At 36.8% G+C, this 15,461-nt stretch overlaps 1 protein-coding gene across 7 annotated transcripts in view; it reads left to right on the top strand.

The window, feature by feature from the left end:
• The window catches only part of CDC42BPA (CDC42 binding protein kinase alpha), a 184,234-nt gene that overhangs the window by 92,017 nt on the left and 76,756 nt on the right, over positions 1-15,461 (top strand). For all 7 annotated transcript variants that reach the window (XM_069009295.1, XM_069009291.1, XM_069009289.1 and 4 more), the window contains exons 7-9: positions 12,170-12,263; positions 13,027-13,227; positions 13,808-14,056. In XM_069009295.1, the coding sequence (XP_068865396.1) occupies positions 12,170-12,263; positions 13,027-13,227; positions 13,808-14,056 (544 nt within the window). The remainder of the gene's footprint in view (positions 1-12,169; positions 12,264-13,026; positions 13,228-13,807; positions 14,057-15,461) is intronic.

The following is a 15,461-nucleotide window of genomic DNA, read 5'->3' as shown; positions in this document are numbered from 1 at the left end:
AGTTCTTGGTGTATTTATATCTGTGTATTTTTTCCTGGAGAAAGATAGAAAAGGAGTAAGGAGGAGTTGCTGTGGGGTGCAGTATGGACCCAGCAGGTTAGTTTGTTTCTTGATCAGTCCCAGAAATTTTCTAGTGATTTGCAACTAATAACTTGCTTAAGCTCAGGATACTTATAAATATCCCTGATAATTAAAATACATGTAGGTGTGCCCTATACAGATATATGTACAAAGACATATATATGAATATATATTAAAAAAGTGTTAGATAGTCCAGACAGCTTCTGAGTGAACACTCTTCTGTGAATTGCTTTCTTAGTGTCATCATTAGATTTAAAAAAAATGAATAGGTAAAATAGTTTTTAACTGTTGTTATCAAAACCAGTACAAGTCCTCAGTTTTTGTTGTCTGGTTTACTCTCAGAATTTTTCAATGCCGTGAGCTGTTTTCAGAGGCTGTGTGTGGTTGTACTGAAAAGCAAAGAGCAGAGACTGCATGTCTAAAATGAGAAACAAAAGGAAAGAAAACATTTATCTGCCTAGAAATACGTGTTAAGGTTTTTTAGCATAGGTAGTAATTTACAGTGCAACAGCTGGGCATATTCTGGATTCCTCGTTAGCCTCTTCTTTCAGGATTTCTTTGACAGATGGCACTCACAGATGGACATAACATTCTTAAGGAGCTTACTCTTTCTACTCCCTTACCCACCAGTAACTCATGATACTACTAGAAATCTAAAAGCTTTGACATGAATTAGCCTTACTTAGCAGACTTTAATTTTTTAATCTTTAGAATACGCTGCAGGGTAGTAGTGATTGTAGAGTTCTTAATCTGTTTACTTAAGTTCTTAGAAGCCAAAATGGAATTTCAGTAAAGTTGACATGGCAAATTGTGGCAAATATACAGTCATTTTATTGCTTTTTAAATTGTCAGGATAATATTTTTTATTCTTATCTTCTGGAGGAAAAATATAGAATGATACAAAAGAGTACAGTTGGACAACCCAGAAACAGCTCTGTCAACTGAAGTACACCGAGTTTAAGCAATTTTCTTGGTGTTCCATTGTAACTACATTGAAATCTGAAGTGAATAAACTTCATATTTAAAGTTGGCTGCTCAATTAAGCTTGTTTCTACCACCATCAGCTTAAATTAGTTTGGTTTTTAGTATTTCACATATCTAAAAAATCTAATAGGGTGCCTCAAAAAGAGAGCAAACAGTGCACAAGATATTTGAATGCAGTTCTGTGATAGTTACTTGTTTGTCATGTACTTGGTGTCATTTCTCAATATTCATGGAACTTTGGGCTTGAAGGCCATTATTCTTTCCAATGTTGACTCAAATGGCAGTTTTCCCTGATGAATGTTGTTGGTGTGGAGTTTCTGTTGAGGAATGTGAAACTATAAGCACAGTGATCAGATCCAAAAAAAGCATTGTGACAGCTGGGCAGGTTAGAGAGGCAAAAATAGTGAGTGCCCTCAGCCAGGTCCTCTGCTGCATGTATTTGTAGCTTATTAGAGAAGTAGAAGAACACCAGATGATGGAGAGAGAAACATGAACTCAGTTTTTTTGTTTTGTTTACGAAGTGCTGTGTAAATTAAAGGTGCCCAACTCTTCCTTCACAAATAATACATAGCCTACCGTGACACAACTTCTGGTTCATGGCCTGTTTTTAAGTGTGTTCTACTTCAGGGCCCCTTGCTAAGTGAGCAGTCCACTCCCTGCCATCCCATTTTTCCCAGTGGCTCCTTCATTTCAGGTTACTTCCGTATTTTCAATATAGGCACAATTAATCACATAAGGATCTAATTCAAACACCTATTTTGAATCTTTCTGCATGCAAGTAGTTGGGTTCTGAAGAGCCATCTATAAGTGAACAGCCCTAATGTAAATAATTTTCTTCTGCATGTGTTGAAGTGCTCTGTTCTAGGGAGTTCCTGAGAATGGTCTTTCATAATAAGAAAAAAGCATGCATGTAGTTACTGCAAATTTACAAAACAATTTATCTCATGAAAGCATGGTGAGAAAAGTAATCTATGCACTAGAATAAGTAGTACAGGCCTGAATAATGCCTAGTTTGCATCTTCAGCAATTTCCTTATGTATTTTGCCACCTAAAAGTCTTCCTATAAACCTTGCTTTGCTTCTGGCTGTTTTAAATATATATATGCATACATATGTGTGTGCTGAAGCCATTCTTATGAGGAGATGAGTCTCCTCTGATAGCTAAGGCTTTTTACACAGAGAAAACCTGTGTGACAGAGCAGCGGTGTGGAGGGCTGCTCATGGAGTGGTGTCTGATGGCTTCAGGCCAAGCTTGCCAGCACTTATTATCCTAACAGTGTAAGCAATGTCAGAGACTAACCTTGATTGCTGAGCATTTTGGGATAAATAGGGGCTTTCTGTTAGTCAGACTTTAGATCAGGGAAAGGAAGCTTTTAATTTTAACAAATTTTGAAAGCCTGACTGTTACTAAATGTCAAGATACAATCAAGACAATTTTGTGGTTTTACCTGTCATATCCCTGCAGAGTTGAGAGACAGAGAGAGGGACTTTGCCAGTTTTTGTTTTACGAACTGCAGTTTCCAGTGCAAAAATAGGCATGTTCTTGGTGCTAAGGCTAAAGATACTTCCTGTCTTGAGCCACAAGAACTGAGAAGTAGGCTGCTACAGCTGAACCGATAGTACTTTGGTGTTACTGCATTTCAGCATTAGGTTTGAGGAGCTTTGGTACAATGTAACCAGAAGGTTACTATGGAATCAAATTGAGAGGGCAGCTTTAGTCATAATTTCAGAATTGCAGGATGGGTGAGGTTGAAAGGGACCTCTTTTGGTCAGTTAGTCTAACCCCCCTTCTCAGAACAGGGTCACTGAGAGCAGATTCCCAGGACGCATTTCCCGTTGGATTTTTTGAGTAGTCCTTTCCAATTAGCCATAGTTCCGGACTTTGATCACTGAATGGCACAGTACCTCCAGAGCTTTACAATACTGTGCTGTAGTTACCTTACAACTTGTTTCATGTAAGAATATTTACCCAATTCCCCAAGTGTTGTCTCCTTGATTTTTACAAATTGCATTCGATTAGTAGCAATTTTTACTAATTTCCTGTGGTGATTTTCAGACTTCTCAAACCAAGTTATTTGTTTTTCAAATCGGTTTTTGTTTCTGAAAAAGAAATAGGGTAAAAACATTTCTGTTTTGTTCCTCCCATCTTATATTTGCACGTCTTTCAAAACTTTTATGCTTGTACTTCAATCTTTTGTAGCAGGACAGACCATCATAAATAGCTATTAAAAACTATTAAAATTACCCAGAAAAGAAATATAGTACAAGGCTCTCATATTTTCATGCATGAAATTTTACTCAATAATACTATTCTGTTCAAGATCAATGCATTATTAAACATTCAAATGTTCAATACTTTATGTGTGCCCAATTTTATATTTGAGTCCTTACAAGTTTTTTTTGTCTAATACAGTAACTCAGCTACAAGCCAACCCTGAGGAAAGTTAAACTTCTATATTCTTGATCCACTCTGAGAGGCCAGTTAACTTAGATTTGGGTTTTTTAATTTGTTTTTAGCAGTTCCTATGTCAAACTATTTCAATTAACTTCCATTTTTCAATTTGAACTTGTACAAGTTTCAGAATGCATTGGTCTTCCTCTTACACGCCCGATTGTTTGACATAAGGAATTGTCTTTCTGATAATGTCTACCAAACTTTTATTCTTATTTCATTGGTGTTTAAAATCACATCTGTAAATCAGCCTTGTAAGGTACCAGATTTACAATGGTTATCAAATAGCACAGTGTGTTCCTGGTTTTAGTCTGTAAAGCTGACAAGGCAGTAGAAATAACTCCTAGACAACCCCAAGTGACTTTGCCCTGACTTCTCTTTAAAACGCTACATGAGGGGCCTAACCTGCATGTGAGGGTTTTTTCCATAGATATCTGGTTCTGTCAGCTGATTAGCATTTTAGATGAAGACAGTAGCTATGGGGAGGATGTAGCTGCCAAGCATTTATCCAAAAGAATTTTTCAAATCACCCTTTTTAACTTATTTTTTAAAAGAAGGAAAAAAATGGACATAAGCAGCTTTTAAAAATAATTATTCTTGGTTTGCAGCTGTTATCGTGTTTGAGATATCCATTACTTGGAAACAAATACATATGCACAAAGTCCACAGGGAGACATTTTTCTAAGGTAAATTAATTCTAGGATATTATAATATGATGTGGTGGAGCATATATTTATAAGCCAGTAACTACACTGTTCGAGTGTTCAGGAATGAATATGAGTGCCTGAACAAACTCAAGATATATATGTGTTGGCTGATGTACTCATTCCCTGTTGCTTGTTATTATTTCCTTTATTAGCATTTGAAATTCATAAAGAACATTGGATACCATAAGGTAAATACTGTGTTGTGTCCAGAATACTCGTCTGTGTGGCAGAAATTAAAGACTGTGGAGCAAAGGACTGGGAGAGGACTTGGAGAGGTCAGCTAATACTTTTCTTGGGCTGCAAGGCAAGATCAAACTGTAGCTAAACCAGTCTTGACAGACGTTTGTCTAACTGGTTTTAAAAGAAAAGTGATGGAGATGGTGACACTTCCTGAAGCAATTTGTTCTAGTGTCCTGCTGTCATTATTATGGAAGTGTTTTCTCATGTTTCATATGAGTATCTTTCATTGGTACTTAAATTCCACACTCAGTGTGGGCGAGAATTAATCTATTTTGCATTTTATACTCAAGTCTGTGGTGCAGATTCTTCGTAGGAAAAGAGAATGTAATGTAATTACCTTATTTTTAGTGAAAACCAGAATTATTTCTCTCAATCTGGTCAGGGACTTAAAAAAGTATACTTTGGCAGAAAATATGGTCTGGAACTAAGTTAGTTTGGAAGTATCTGATTCTGTAGGTGCTGTAATAAATGTACTGCATGCAGTACATGGAACCTTGAATTCTGTATTGTTTTACATTTAGTTTTGTGATATTACTAAGAATAAAACTTGGTTAGGGTGTGTGACAGTACGAGTATAAAACTGTCCACACTGATCAATAAATAATGACTATATCACACATCTAGAACCTTTATTGTTGTGGTTTGGTTGATGTTTCAAACTAATTGATGAGAGTCTGTCCATTGAATGTAATGAGATTTAGAGGAATCTCCTGCTGCTTAGACGAGATTCTTTTAGCAGAGGTGAATTACTGGGTGTTCCTAGAACAGCACATACATAATAATTTATTATCAAGAGTTAAAGAGAAAACAAGGGAGTTTTACACTATTAAGATACTGTTTAAAAAAAAATTATAAAATAGGGTTGATTATAGCATTTATTTTTTCCCTGTAGTTGTTCTTATTAAGGCTTAGATTCTGAAGTGTTCAGTCTTTGGCTATTCCTATTAACTTCAGGGCTATATGCAAGGCTACTACATCTTTTTTGGTTGTAAGCTTTAGTTTGTCAGCTTTACGTGGAGCAGGTTTTGTTTAGTATACAAACATGCTGCAATGGTTTGGGTGCTATATAAATAATAAGGCTGAGATCAAAGTTATTTAAATGATTTTGGTTTCAATCGAAATACGCTCTTTTTGGATTTCACCCAAAAATGAAGGAGTGTCTGTTTAGGAGGAGGCACAGCAGAGTCTTGATAAGAGGCACAGTTAATGAGGTACAACATATTCCAGTTTTCTCATGCTGCTATCTTGTGCAGCCTATCTTGTTGGGATTACTGAAGAATAACTGCCGACTGTCCAAATCTAATTTGGCTCAGTGCACATTGGTCTTTCTGCCAGATGGAGCCTATTTCTAGTTTTGCTCATCAGAATTCAGATAAACTGTAGTTGGCAGAATATGGCAATGCTGACTTTGATATAACCCAGTCCACTGTAATGGAAAATAGAAATAACCTGCTGGACATCAATGTCCATACATTTGACTGTGAAAAAAAGCATTATTTGACCAGCACTCTTGGTGTAAGTTCACCAGTTGTTTCGGTCCGTGTACCTAAAGCAAGCTGTCAGTAGAGCATCACTGAATACCTTAATAAAAACTTCACAGGCACCAAATTTTCTCATTTCATTGGAGTGCTTCCAAAACCAAATATCTTCGTTTTTAATCATGGATGCAGCATTTCTTTGTGAGAGAGGTATATGGAAGGAAAGTCTGCCTGAAACAACAGAAGGGAGTGAAATAAGCAGTTTGCCAAACTTCTGTCCTGACAAGGGATAATCCTGTGTTCTAAAGGAATTTTGGATAAAAAGTCCAGGCATTCTGGCAGTGAAGTCTTGGTTGTGGTTTTTTTTTAAAGTAGGTAACTTGGCAAAGGATGGCATTTCTTGTTGTAAGAGTGAATAACTATAGTCACTGATGTCTGCTTTTAACCTTTTGATTTATACTTTTGGGGAATGCTCTTGCATGTACAATGAGAAAATAATGTGCTGTGAAATCTTTAATTTGTAATAAGCTTTCTGGATCAGTTTCTCTGTGCCAGCAGTTACACCTGAAACTGATTTATTTTTCTCAAATGCTGGTATTTTAATTTGCATTGGTAGCATTAAAAAAATATTGTTCATGTGAAGTTTTTTTGGAAAAATAATTTAATGTAAGCTGTTCACTTTGTTCCTTGCTATTCAAGAATAGCATGTCTTGGGGGCATGTGACCTGTTTAGGAAAATTAATTGATTTCCATGCTTTTCTAATGTTAGCATTGGAAATAAAAATTTGTTCTCTTTTTTATTTAGTGGGCTCAAGTAAAGTGGTAGTTCAGGTATCAAATTGCTCCTTTGATTTCAGACAGGCCTATTTCTTTATTCAGGCTCAGCTTGTATTGTGGTTGTTGCATTTAGAACAGTGTGAGTCCCTGTATTGTCATTTCAGTTCTGCTGGTTTTTTAAGGGCTCAGCTGTGTATGCAAGGACAGTCCATCAGCATCTGAAATGGTTATTCCTAGGAGGACATGTTGGACATATTGAGAGGTTCCCATTTGCACCATTTGGCCACTTTTGTTGTTCTTGCAGAGAAGAACTTGCTTTTTCCTCCATTTCTGTCTGATCATTTATGTTTTGAAAGAAAAAATAATAATACAGATGAATAACTAAAACAAGTAAATTCTGCATCATAACTGTACAGTTACCACGAAGAAGAGGGATCCCTACTGGTCACAAAATCTTTAATGCCACTTAAACTTAGAAGATACAAGCATGTGGGTTGACCCATTGGCACAGTCTTTGGTAGTGTTTGACACGACTGCTGCTCAGTCATTCTGGTACAGTTCTTGAAATAAATGTCCCTCTATTTTTGATGCGTCTTCCAATCTGTTTGTCTGGTCCCCTCCTCCATGAAGCTGCCCTTGAAACAAAATTAAGTTAAGATTCTTCTGAAATCTGCTGCTTCCTGTTCTGTAGACCTGAGGAACTTCCTGTGGTCTTGCAAATAACAGAATTGAATTGATCCAGTGATTCAAGGAATGACAGAGATGAACCTCAGGAACCCATACACTTTGAAACCATAAGATGATCAGATAATTCAAGTTGTAAGGAACTTAAGGGAGTTTTCTAGTCCAAATTTCAATATGCAAGACCTCATGATTCCTTAAGTTTCCTTTAGTATCAGAAATGAATCCAGGGAAAAAAACACATTCACGTGTATTAAAAATTCTTTTTTAGTTTATTTTACAGCTGGAATGTGCTATGGATTTAGCATGTCTCACAGGGAATACTTTTTCTTGAGTATTCCCTGAACAAATGAAATTCTACTCTGGCTCATTAACAGAGGAATCAAAATAAATGGCAATAATCCAGGTATCTGCTGTAGTCCTATTTCAGAATGTTGTTTATATTAACACAGTTAGTATGTAAAATGTTTGGGTTTTAATTACAGCTTAAGAAAGTAAACGGTTTTAAAGAGAGGTGAGTGAAGTCATCTAGGTAAACATGCCCATCTGAAGAACAGCTCCCCAAATTAAACCAAGAAGCATTATAAGGAAGGATTCATTAACGAATTTTCAAATTTTTTTCATTAGCCTTCACACTTTTTTCAGTGCAAGTGAAGTATTCAGTATTACACACTGCTTACTCCTGTTGCCTTCTCCAGAAAACAGCAGCAAAGCTGCTGTGCAGTGCTGATTTTCTCCTTCAGTCAAGGCCAACAAAGCTCAGAAAAGTAGAAGTTGCTCCTGGACACTGTTGGGGTTAAAGTTTAAATGGACATATGTGTTTCTAGAGAAGTTTATTTAGTCCAGATTTCCAGTTCCTTTGGTGCTGTTAAATCACTCATTGGGAAAAAAAAAAGTTTATTTGAGTATGCTGGGTACTTGAGTTCCCTTAATTCAGTGTAGAGCATATTTGAAGAATTTGTTCTAGCTTGGCTTGTGCCAGGTCCAGCTCCTCTGGCAACCTGCACGCCTGGCACATTGGGCTTCCCACAGAAGCTGCTGGCAGAGTAGGGCTGAACTGCCTGGGACTTGGTCGAACTCAGGGTCTCCAGAGGGCACAGTTGGTGTCAGAGCCATTTCCCCAATTCAGTACTTGTTCCCACTTTAAATCTGGCTCATAAATACCTTTCAAATGCTTATACTTCTTGAAAGTGAATTAGTATTTCATATTCCAAGTGAGCTGACCTTTTATTGCAGTGGACTAATCACAGAGTTACTAGGGTATTTGGGCTCCACAGCCTTCCAGCCAGATGATATTAGCTGCTTGACTGAGCACCATGGTTCTTGTGGAGTGATGTTTAAATGGCCTGCCCACAATCACCTAGTAACTCTTATCTACAGAGATTCAGCCCAGTGGTCTATTCACTAAGCCATATAACTTCTCATTATTTGCTCATTACTTTTGCCAGATTTTAGCTACTTGGTCTGGAATTTTCCTTCCTTAGTATTTGCCTGAAGCAGTAAGTGTTCCTCTTTCCAGAAACAAGACCAAGAAACATGGATTAGTCTTCCTATATAGATTTTTAATTAATAGAATAATTCTTACAAAACCAAAGAGAAAATCTGCTGTGGGATGTGGAGACTTGAAATTCAGGACAGAATCCAATCTGCCTTGAGTCATAGATATATTTTTACTCCTCTGCCCCCCACCTAGATATTTTCAGGTTATAATTTTCCCCTCAATATTCCAGTTGTTATGAGTTCCAAACAACCATGTGCAGAGTTTGATCCCTAAATACTCTGCAGTTTTCTTGTGCTGTAGTTTTAGTTTTGCACTGTTTCAGAGCTGTAATACAGAAGGAATTTGGGGAGATGCTGATAAATAGACATTAGAGACAGTATGGAGTGTCTCTGTTTCTGATAGTTCTCTTCCATTTGGTGCCAAAGAAGATTACTATGCAAATTGGACAAAAACTGGATATGAGGAAAGAGGATAGTTGTCCTGGAACACAGGAGTGGGAAGCCAGTGAGGACTGTGAGTAAATAGGACTGCTGAGAACTGAAATGGGAGAAAATAAAAGATTAGTTAAATTTGAACAAGCGGGGAGATGAGGACTTGGGAGTGAAGAAGCTGAGAGAGAAAGAAGGAAATAGAAGGGGAGGAAACTTGGGGTTGATAGGCTGTGGAGGATTGGACATCTCAACTTTTGAGGTGAGTCTAGGAGAGATAGGAATAAAAATGCAGTTGAGATGGAAGTAGAAGGAACCAGTCCGTACAGTGAAGAAACTGGGATAAGCTGGTGAAGGTGGAGTGAATGTGAAGAGAGAATACCATATTCTCTTTAGGACAGGAGATAGATTGGTTCTGATCACTAAAGACAGTAAACAAACACATTCAAAACTAAACCTAGAACAAAACTCATCATTCTAATGCAATCTAACAACTGCAGGCTCAGTAGAGGTGCATGGTTTATGACATTATTTTTTCACATAATCACCACCTTCACACTCTTCAGTTACACTGGCAATAATTACTCCTGTTCTTTGTTCCCCTCTGGGGCTCATAATTTTCTTTCCCTTTGCTTATAGCCTACTCTGCTGTGCAGGTGCCAGCAATTCTTGTCTTTCAAACTGTCTTTTATTAATGTAGTTCACAATTCAGAACAGTTGTTCATAACCCATAGCTTCTGTTACAAGAGCTGAAAAGAATTTGTATTTATTAAGTTGGTCTTTTCTTTTTTCCTTAACTGTAAAAATTGTTCTTATGAAATTATTACTTGAGCATTACAAATGCCACTCTGCAAGAAATTGTTCCTCTGAGTGTATTCACTGTTTTCAGGTTTGGTTTTGCACAGTGTTGAAAACACAGTGAGATTTTTCATGTTTTCTGCTGTTTTGTGAGATTGAATGGGAGATGTTGAGATGATGATGATGATTATTAATGTTATTATTATTTCTCTTGGGAATATATTAAAAGATAGAACATGGATAAATGGAGCCTCAAGGGTGACTCATGTTTTTGTTTAGCTTGAACTAGGTCCAGCTTCTAGGAGGAACTGGATTTTAGGTGCATGTTTTTGCAAAGTGTTTTAAACTGAAGTTGTAATTCCAGCAGTCTCAATGGCATGTGTTTGTTTTTATTTAGAAGCTTCTTTAAGGAATGTTTTTGGTGGGTGAATGCAAAACAAACAAAACTATCTCAATCTGGAGGCTGCAATTCTTTGGCATATTCAGTGTCAGCAAAAATCGAGTGGAAGAATGGCCTTAAGAGAATGGACTCGGTTATTTTTTCTGATTTACTTTGTAAAGAATTGTCTTTATGCTCCATTGCAGGTTGTGAAAATATGATTTCTTGCAGTGTTTGCTTTCTACTTTGGAAATATTTCTGCATATTTGAAAGGTGCTTTTCAGCATGGGCCTCTGCCTGCTTGTCTTTGAGTAGCACAAATTCAGGAAGTACTTTTCTTTCAGACAACAAACTGTTACTGTGTTAATTGTCACCGAGTGTGTGACACTGTGACACCTTTATGCCACAGCTTCTAAAATGTTGTTCAAGGTGTGGTTCTAATTTTTTTTTTTTCCATTATAAATTATCAGTAAGCATTGTCCATAACTCAATTTCTACTTGGGGAAAAAAACCCCAACAAAAACAAAACACCAAAACCCAAACAACAATATTTGCTCTCAGGTGCAATGTGAACATTTTAGCATATGAATATTTTGAGATTTGTCTGCCAAGCAATCGGTGACATTCGTTTTATAAGTAGTTTGAGGAATGAAGCAAAGTCAGGACTCACTCATTTTGTGATTTTTTTTAAAAGGATTTGTTCTTATATCTTGATAATGTTAACTGAGAAAATATTCATAGACCTTTATTCATACAGTCATAACTTATGTTTTGAATATAATAGATAAGGATAGCATAAGAATCTAATAATGCCATATGTTTTTAAAATGTAGCTTATGTATATTTCTAAGACCTATACTTAAAAGAAATTTCAACATTTGAACCTAATCTATAAATTGAACAAGAAATACCCCTCTGGTAACTGAGAGAACATAGATGCTTTTTCATCCTACTCAGCTGCACAATGGGAACATACACTCTACCTGTATTTCAGTACACTTAGGAGAAACCTGGGACAAAAAAAAAGGTCAAGTTTGCAATAGAAGTAGTATTTATTATGTTGCCTGCTTAGAAGGATATTTCCATCTGCATCATGACCTGAATGAGGCAGCCAGAGTTTGGCAAGCAGAGCTGCAATAGTGCTTACAGCAGTCATTTCAGCAGAAGTATGACAGATGCACATAGTGAACCGAGATGCACGTGAGAGAAGAATGTCAGTGAAAGACAGTAAATATAAAGATGTGTTAACTGTTTCAGGATTTCATTGGCCTTTGTTCTGTTGTAAAATTTAGGGGTTGTTTTCCAGCTCTAGTATAAGTGTGCATCTTCCACTTGAGACCGCTTTACTAAAATTCTTCAGATGATTTAAAAGTTTTATATACAAAAGCTCAGAGCAAGTAAGATTCTCCTGTCTACCCTTGAGACATGAGAGGAATTTAACTACACAATTCTTACTAAAATTAAGAAGCATTGTATGATTTGATTGATCTACAGCCCCTGTCATGAGATGTCCCTAGTGCAAATTTCACTGTATCGCGAGTGACTGTCTTCTATGTGCTGATGGGTTGCTGGTTTTGGATGAAAAGACCCTTGCAGAGTTGATGTTTGGAATACATCTTATGCAGTACATTTTTGTACTAATTCTGAAATCGGTTTAATTGCAGGGATATAAAACCAGACAACATCTTGATGGATATGAATGGACATATTCGATTAGCAGATTTTGGTTCTTGTCTGAAGCTGATGGAAGATGGAACGGTAAATTAGAAAGAATGATTAATTCCAAAATATTTTTGCTTCAGTCCTTTGGTAGCCACAAAATGCGTGCTAGTAAAGGGGAAAAGTGCCTTATGTCAAATGCAATGGAACTGTAAGTGGTATTGGTATGTAACTACCTTTCTTGAAAGTACGACTGTAGACTGCTTGGATTTGCAGTATATTAGAAACTTTTTAGATGCATACAGTCAACTCATGAATAAATAAAGAGAAGATGTGCTGTCAATGCCAAGTAGGTGTTTATGATCTATGAATCTCTCAGTTTTAAGCTCTGAGCTCTAATCTTTATTGAAAATGTAAGCTTTAGTATGAGCAGGATGAGATACTGGAATGTGATGATGTTCTACTAGTACATTTAAATTTGCACAGTATGCAGTAAGTGTGACTAGAATGTAATTCCAGTATGTTTAATCATGTCCCAGAGGGCTACAAAGTATTTGACTTAATATATGTGATTACCTAATCTGTAATTGCTTACTGGCTCTAATCCTGACAATTGACAGTTTTCTCCTTTATCTATTTTTAAATATTGATAATAGTTTAGCAAAAGTATATTATTGGGATCCCTGTGCATGCAGTGCCTTGGATGCTTAAGTATTTCTTTCTGAATTTAGAAGCTTTTGTTTGTGTTTAGTTGTTTTTGTTACAACAAGAATGCTGGGCTAAATTTATATATAAAGGCACAGTACCACAGTGTCTGTAATGATAAAAGTTGATTTTAATCCTGAACATGTAACTTCTCCAGGTCCAATCTTCAGTGGCAGTTGGAACACCAGACTACATCTCTCCAGAAATCTTGCAGGCCATGGAAGATGGAAAAGGGAAGTATGGGCCCGAGTGTGACTGGTGGTCCCTGGGCGTTTGCATGTATGAAATGCTTTATGGAGAAACGCCCTTTTATGCTGAGTCCTTGGTGGAGACCTATGGGAAAATAATGAACCACAAAGTTAGTGCATTTTCTGTCTGTCTCTAAGCTAATTTTTAATAATGGGGTAACTTGAAGACACATTTAAAAATAAGTTTTTATGTACTAATTATGTTAATGTTCATAAATGTAGAACAAAAAATATGTTTCCATGTAGTGAGTTTATGGTTATGGATTGCAGATGGCTTTGCTTTGGGATAAAGCTAAAACTTAAAATCTGGGTTTGGAAACATGGATTTTAATTCACTCTGTGGAGTCAATCTTGGCAACATTGCTTCAATCCTGTTGTGTTACTTTCTTCTGGTGAACCCATTCCTTGGCTTACGCAGAAAATTCTGAAATGTTCTTCCACATGGAGATAGCTGTAGAATTCAACAGCTGTAGTGTAAGAGAAATTTAAATAAAGAAGAAAAACTAGAAGACAAAAAATTTTAATAGTTTCTATCCTTAGCAGAAGTCTTTTCCTTGAAACCTTAGTGCATGTATTTCAGAGCTGGAGTATTTGCACATTTCTTTTTCTACATAATGATTTTCACTAAGAAGGTAGTTTTTCCAACTTTTTCTTGGTAATAAACTATTTCCTCTTGTTTTAATCTTTAAGGAGAGGTTTCAGTTTCCTGCTCAAGTGACAGATGTCTCTGAAAGTGCAAAGGACCTCATCCGAAGGCTCATTTGTAGCAGGGAGCATCGACTTGGACAAAATGGAATAGAAGACTTTAAGAACCATCCATTTTTTGCTGGGATTGATTGGGACAACATTAGGAACTGTGAGGCACCTTACATCCCAGAAGTCAGCAGCCCTACTGATACATCAAACTTTGATGTGGATGATGATTGCTTAAAAAACTCTGTAAGTATGCAATTAAGCCTTTGCAGTATACTTTATAACAAAATGGACGTAAAAGGCAGTTTATTTCATGTGTTCTGCATAAATAGCAATTAGGTGCTGCTTTGAAGAACTGTGAGGGGAATACTTTCATAGTTTGAAGGCTGGTCTTCCAAACACAGTCATGCAAGGATAACTTCTGTAAATTCCTTGTAGCTTTATGTGTCTTCAGCTAATGTACATCTGTTGCAGTGACTAGTGTCCCTGTCTTTTAAAGAATAATAGATTTACATGCAGATGGTCTGCAAGACTGTTTCTAGCAGAGCATTGTTAAGACTTGGTGTAAGTTTGCATATTGCATTTTACTGCATTTTCTTGCTCTACTCTAATTGCTCATATCAGTGTTGGATTCCATTCAGTTTGTTTCCGCTAAATTTTTCCAGCTTTTTTTCTGACTTGAGTTTTGAGGAGAAATGTCACAGCCATTTCTAAAGGAACAAGAAAATATTTTTGCCTTTGCTTCAAATGCTTTGCAGCTATTGATTTTACCAGACTTTCTGTTTCTATGCTTTTGAAAAGGAGCTTTTACAGATGATAGATGTCTTAGCATTGGAGGAATGCCTTGTGTTCTCTCCTTGGAAATATCTTTGTGTGTGTTTGTGTGTGTCTCTGTTGAAAGATGCAGAAACCTGCTGTTTACATGTGAGGTAAAGCATTTTCACCACTTTAACTTTTGTTTTCTGAACTGCATGTGCATCTCAGTTTTCTGGGCCTGCAGATAAGAGATAGGCAACATGAATTGATACAGACAGGTGATGATTATTTACATTCCCTTTCCTCCAAGTACACATTAAAACATGGAAAACACTGACTAAAACACTTTGTCGGTCTCTTCTTCCAAGAAACAAGCCACAGGACAAGAGGAAATGGCCTCAAGTTGAGCCAGGGGAGATTAAGTTTAGATATTGGGGAAAATTTCTTTGCAAAAAGGGTTCCCCAGGAAAGTGGTGGAGTCGACTATCCCTGGAGGTATATAAAAGACATGTAGATGTAGTGCCTAGGAAAGTGGTTTAGTGATGGACCTGGCAGTGCTGAGTTAATGGCTGGACTCAATGATCTTAAAGGTCTTACCAATCTAAACGGTTCTGTGGTTTTTGATTAAATCTCAGAGCCCTTTTCCTTATAGGCAAATTACACCAGTGTAGCTGCATAGGATGACTTGCCTTCATTTTTTTCCTCATTTGCATCTGATCTTTCCACCTCCTTTCACAACTAAACTATTTTTATCTTAAAACTTTTTAATACAGTCTTCAGATACCTGTTTGCATATTATTTTGTCCAACAACAGCTATGAGGATCAAGTGGCTGGAGTGGATGCTTTATATAGGTCTTTGTGAAGCTGAAATAGCTTTTGGAGGTTGTTCACACA

Source organism: Aphelocoma coerulescens, chromosome 3, assembly GCF_041296385.1.
Source record: "Aphelocoma coerulescens isolate FSJ_1873_10779 chromosome 3, UR_Acoe_1.0, whole genome shotgun sequence".
NCBI lineage: Eukaryota > Metazoa > Chordata > Aves > Passeriformes > Corvidae > Aphelocoma > Aphelocoma coerulescens.
The sequence above is the reverse complement of the archived record's forward strand: the minus strand, read 5'-3'. Positions and strand labels throughout refer to the sequence as shown.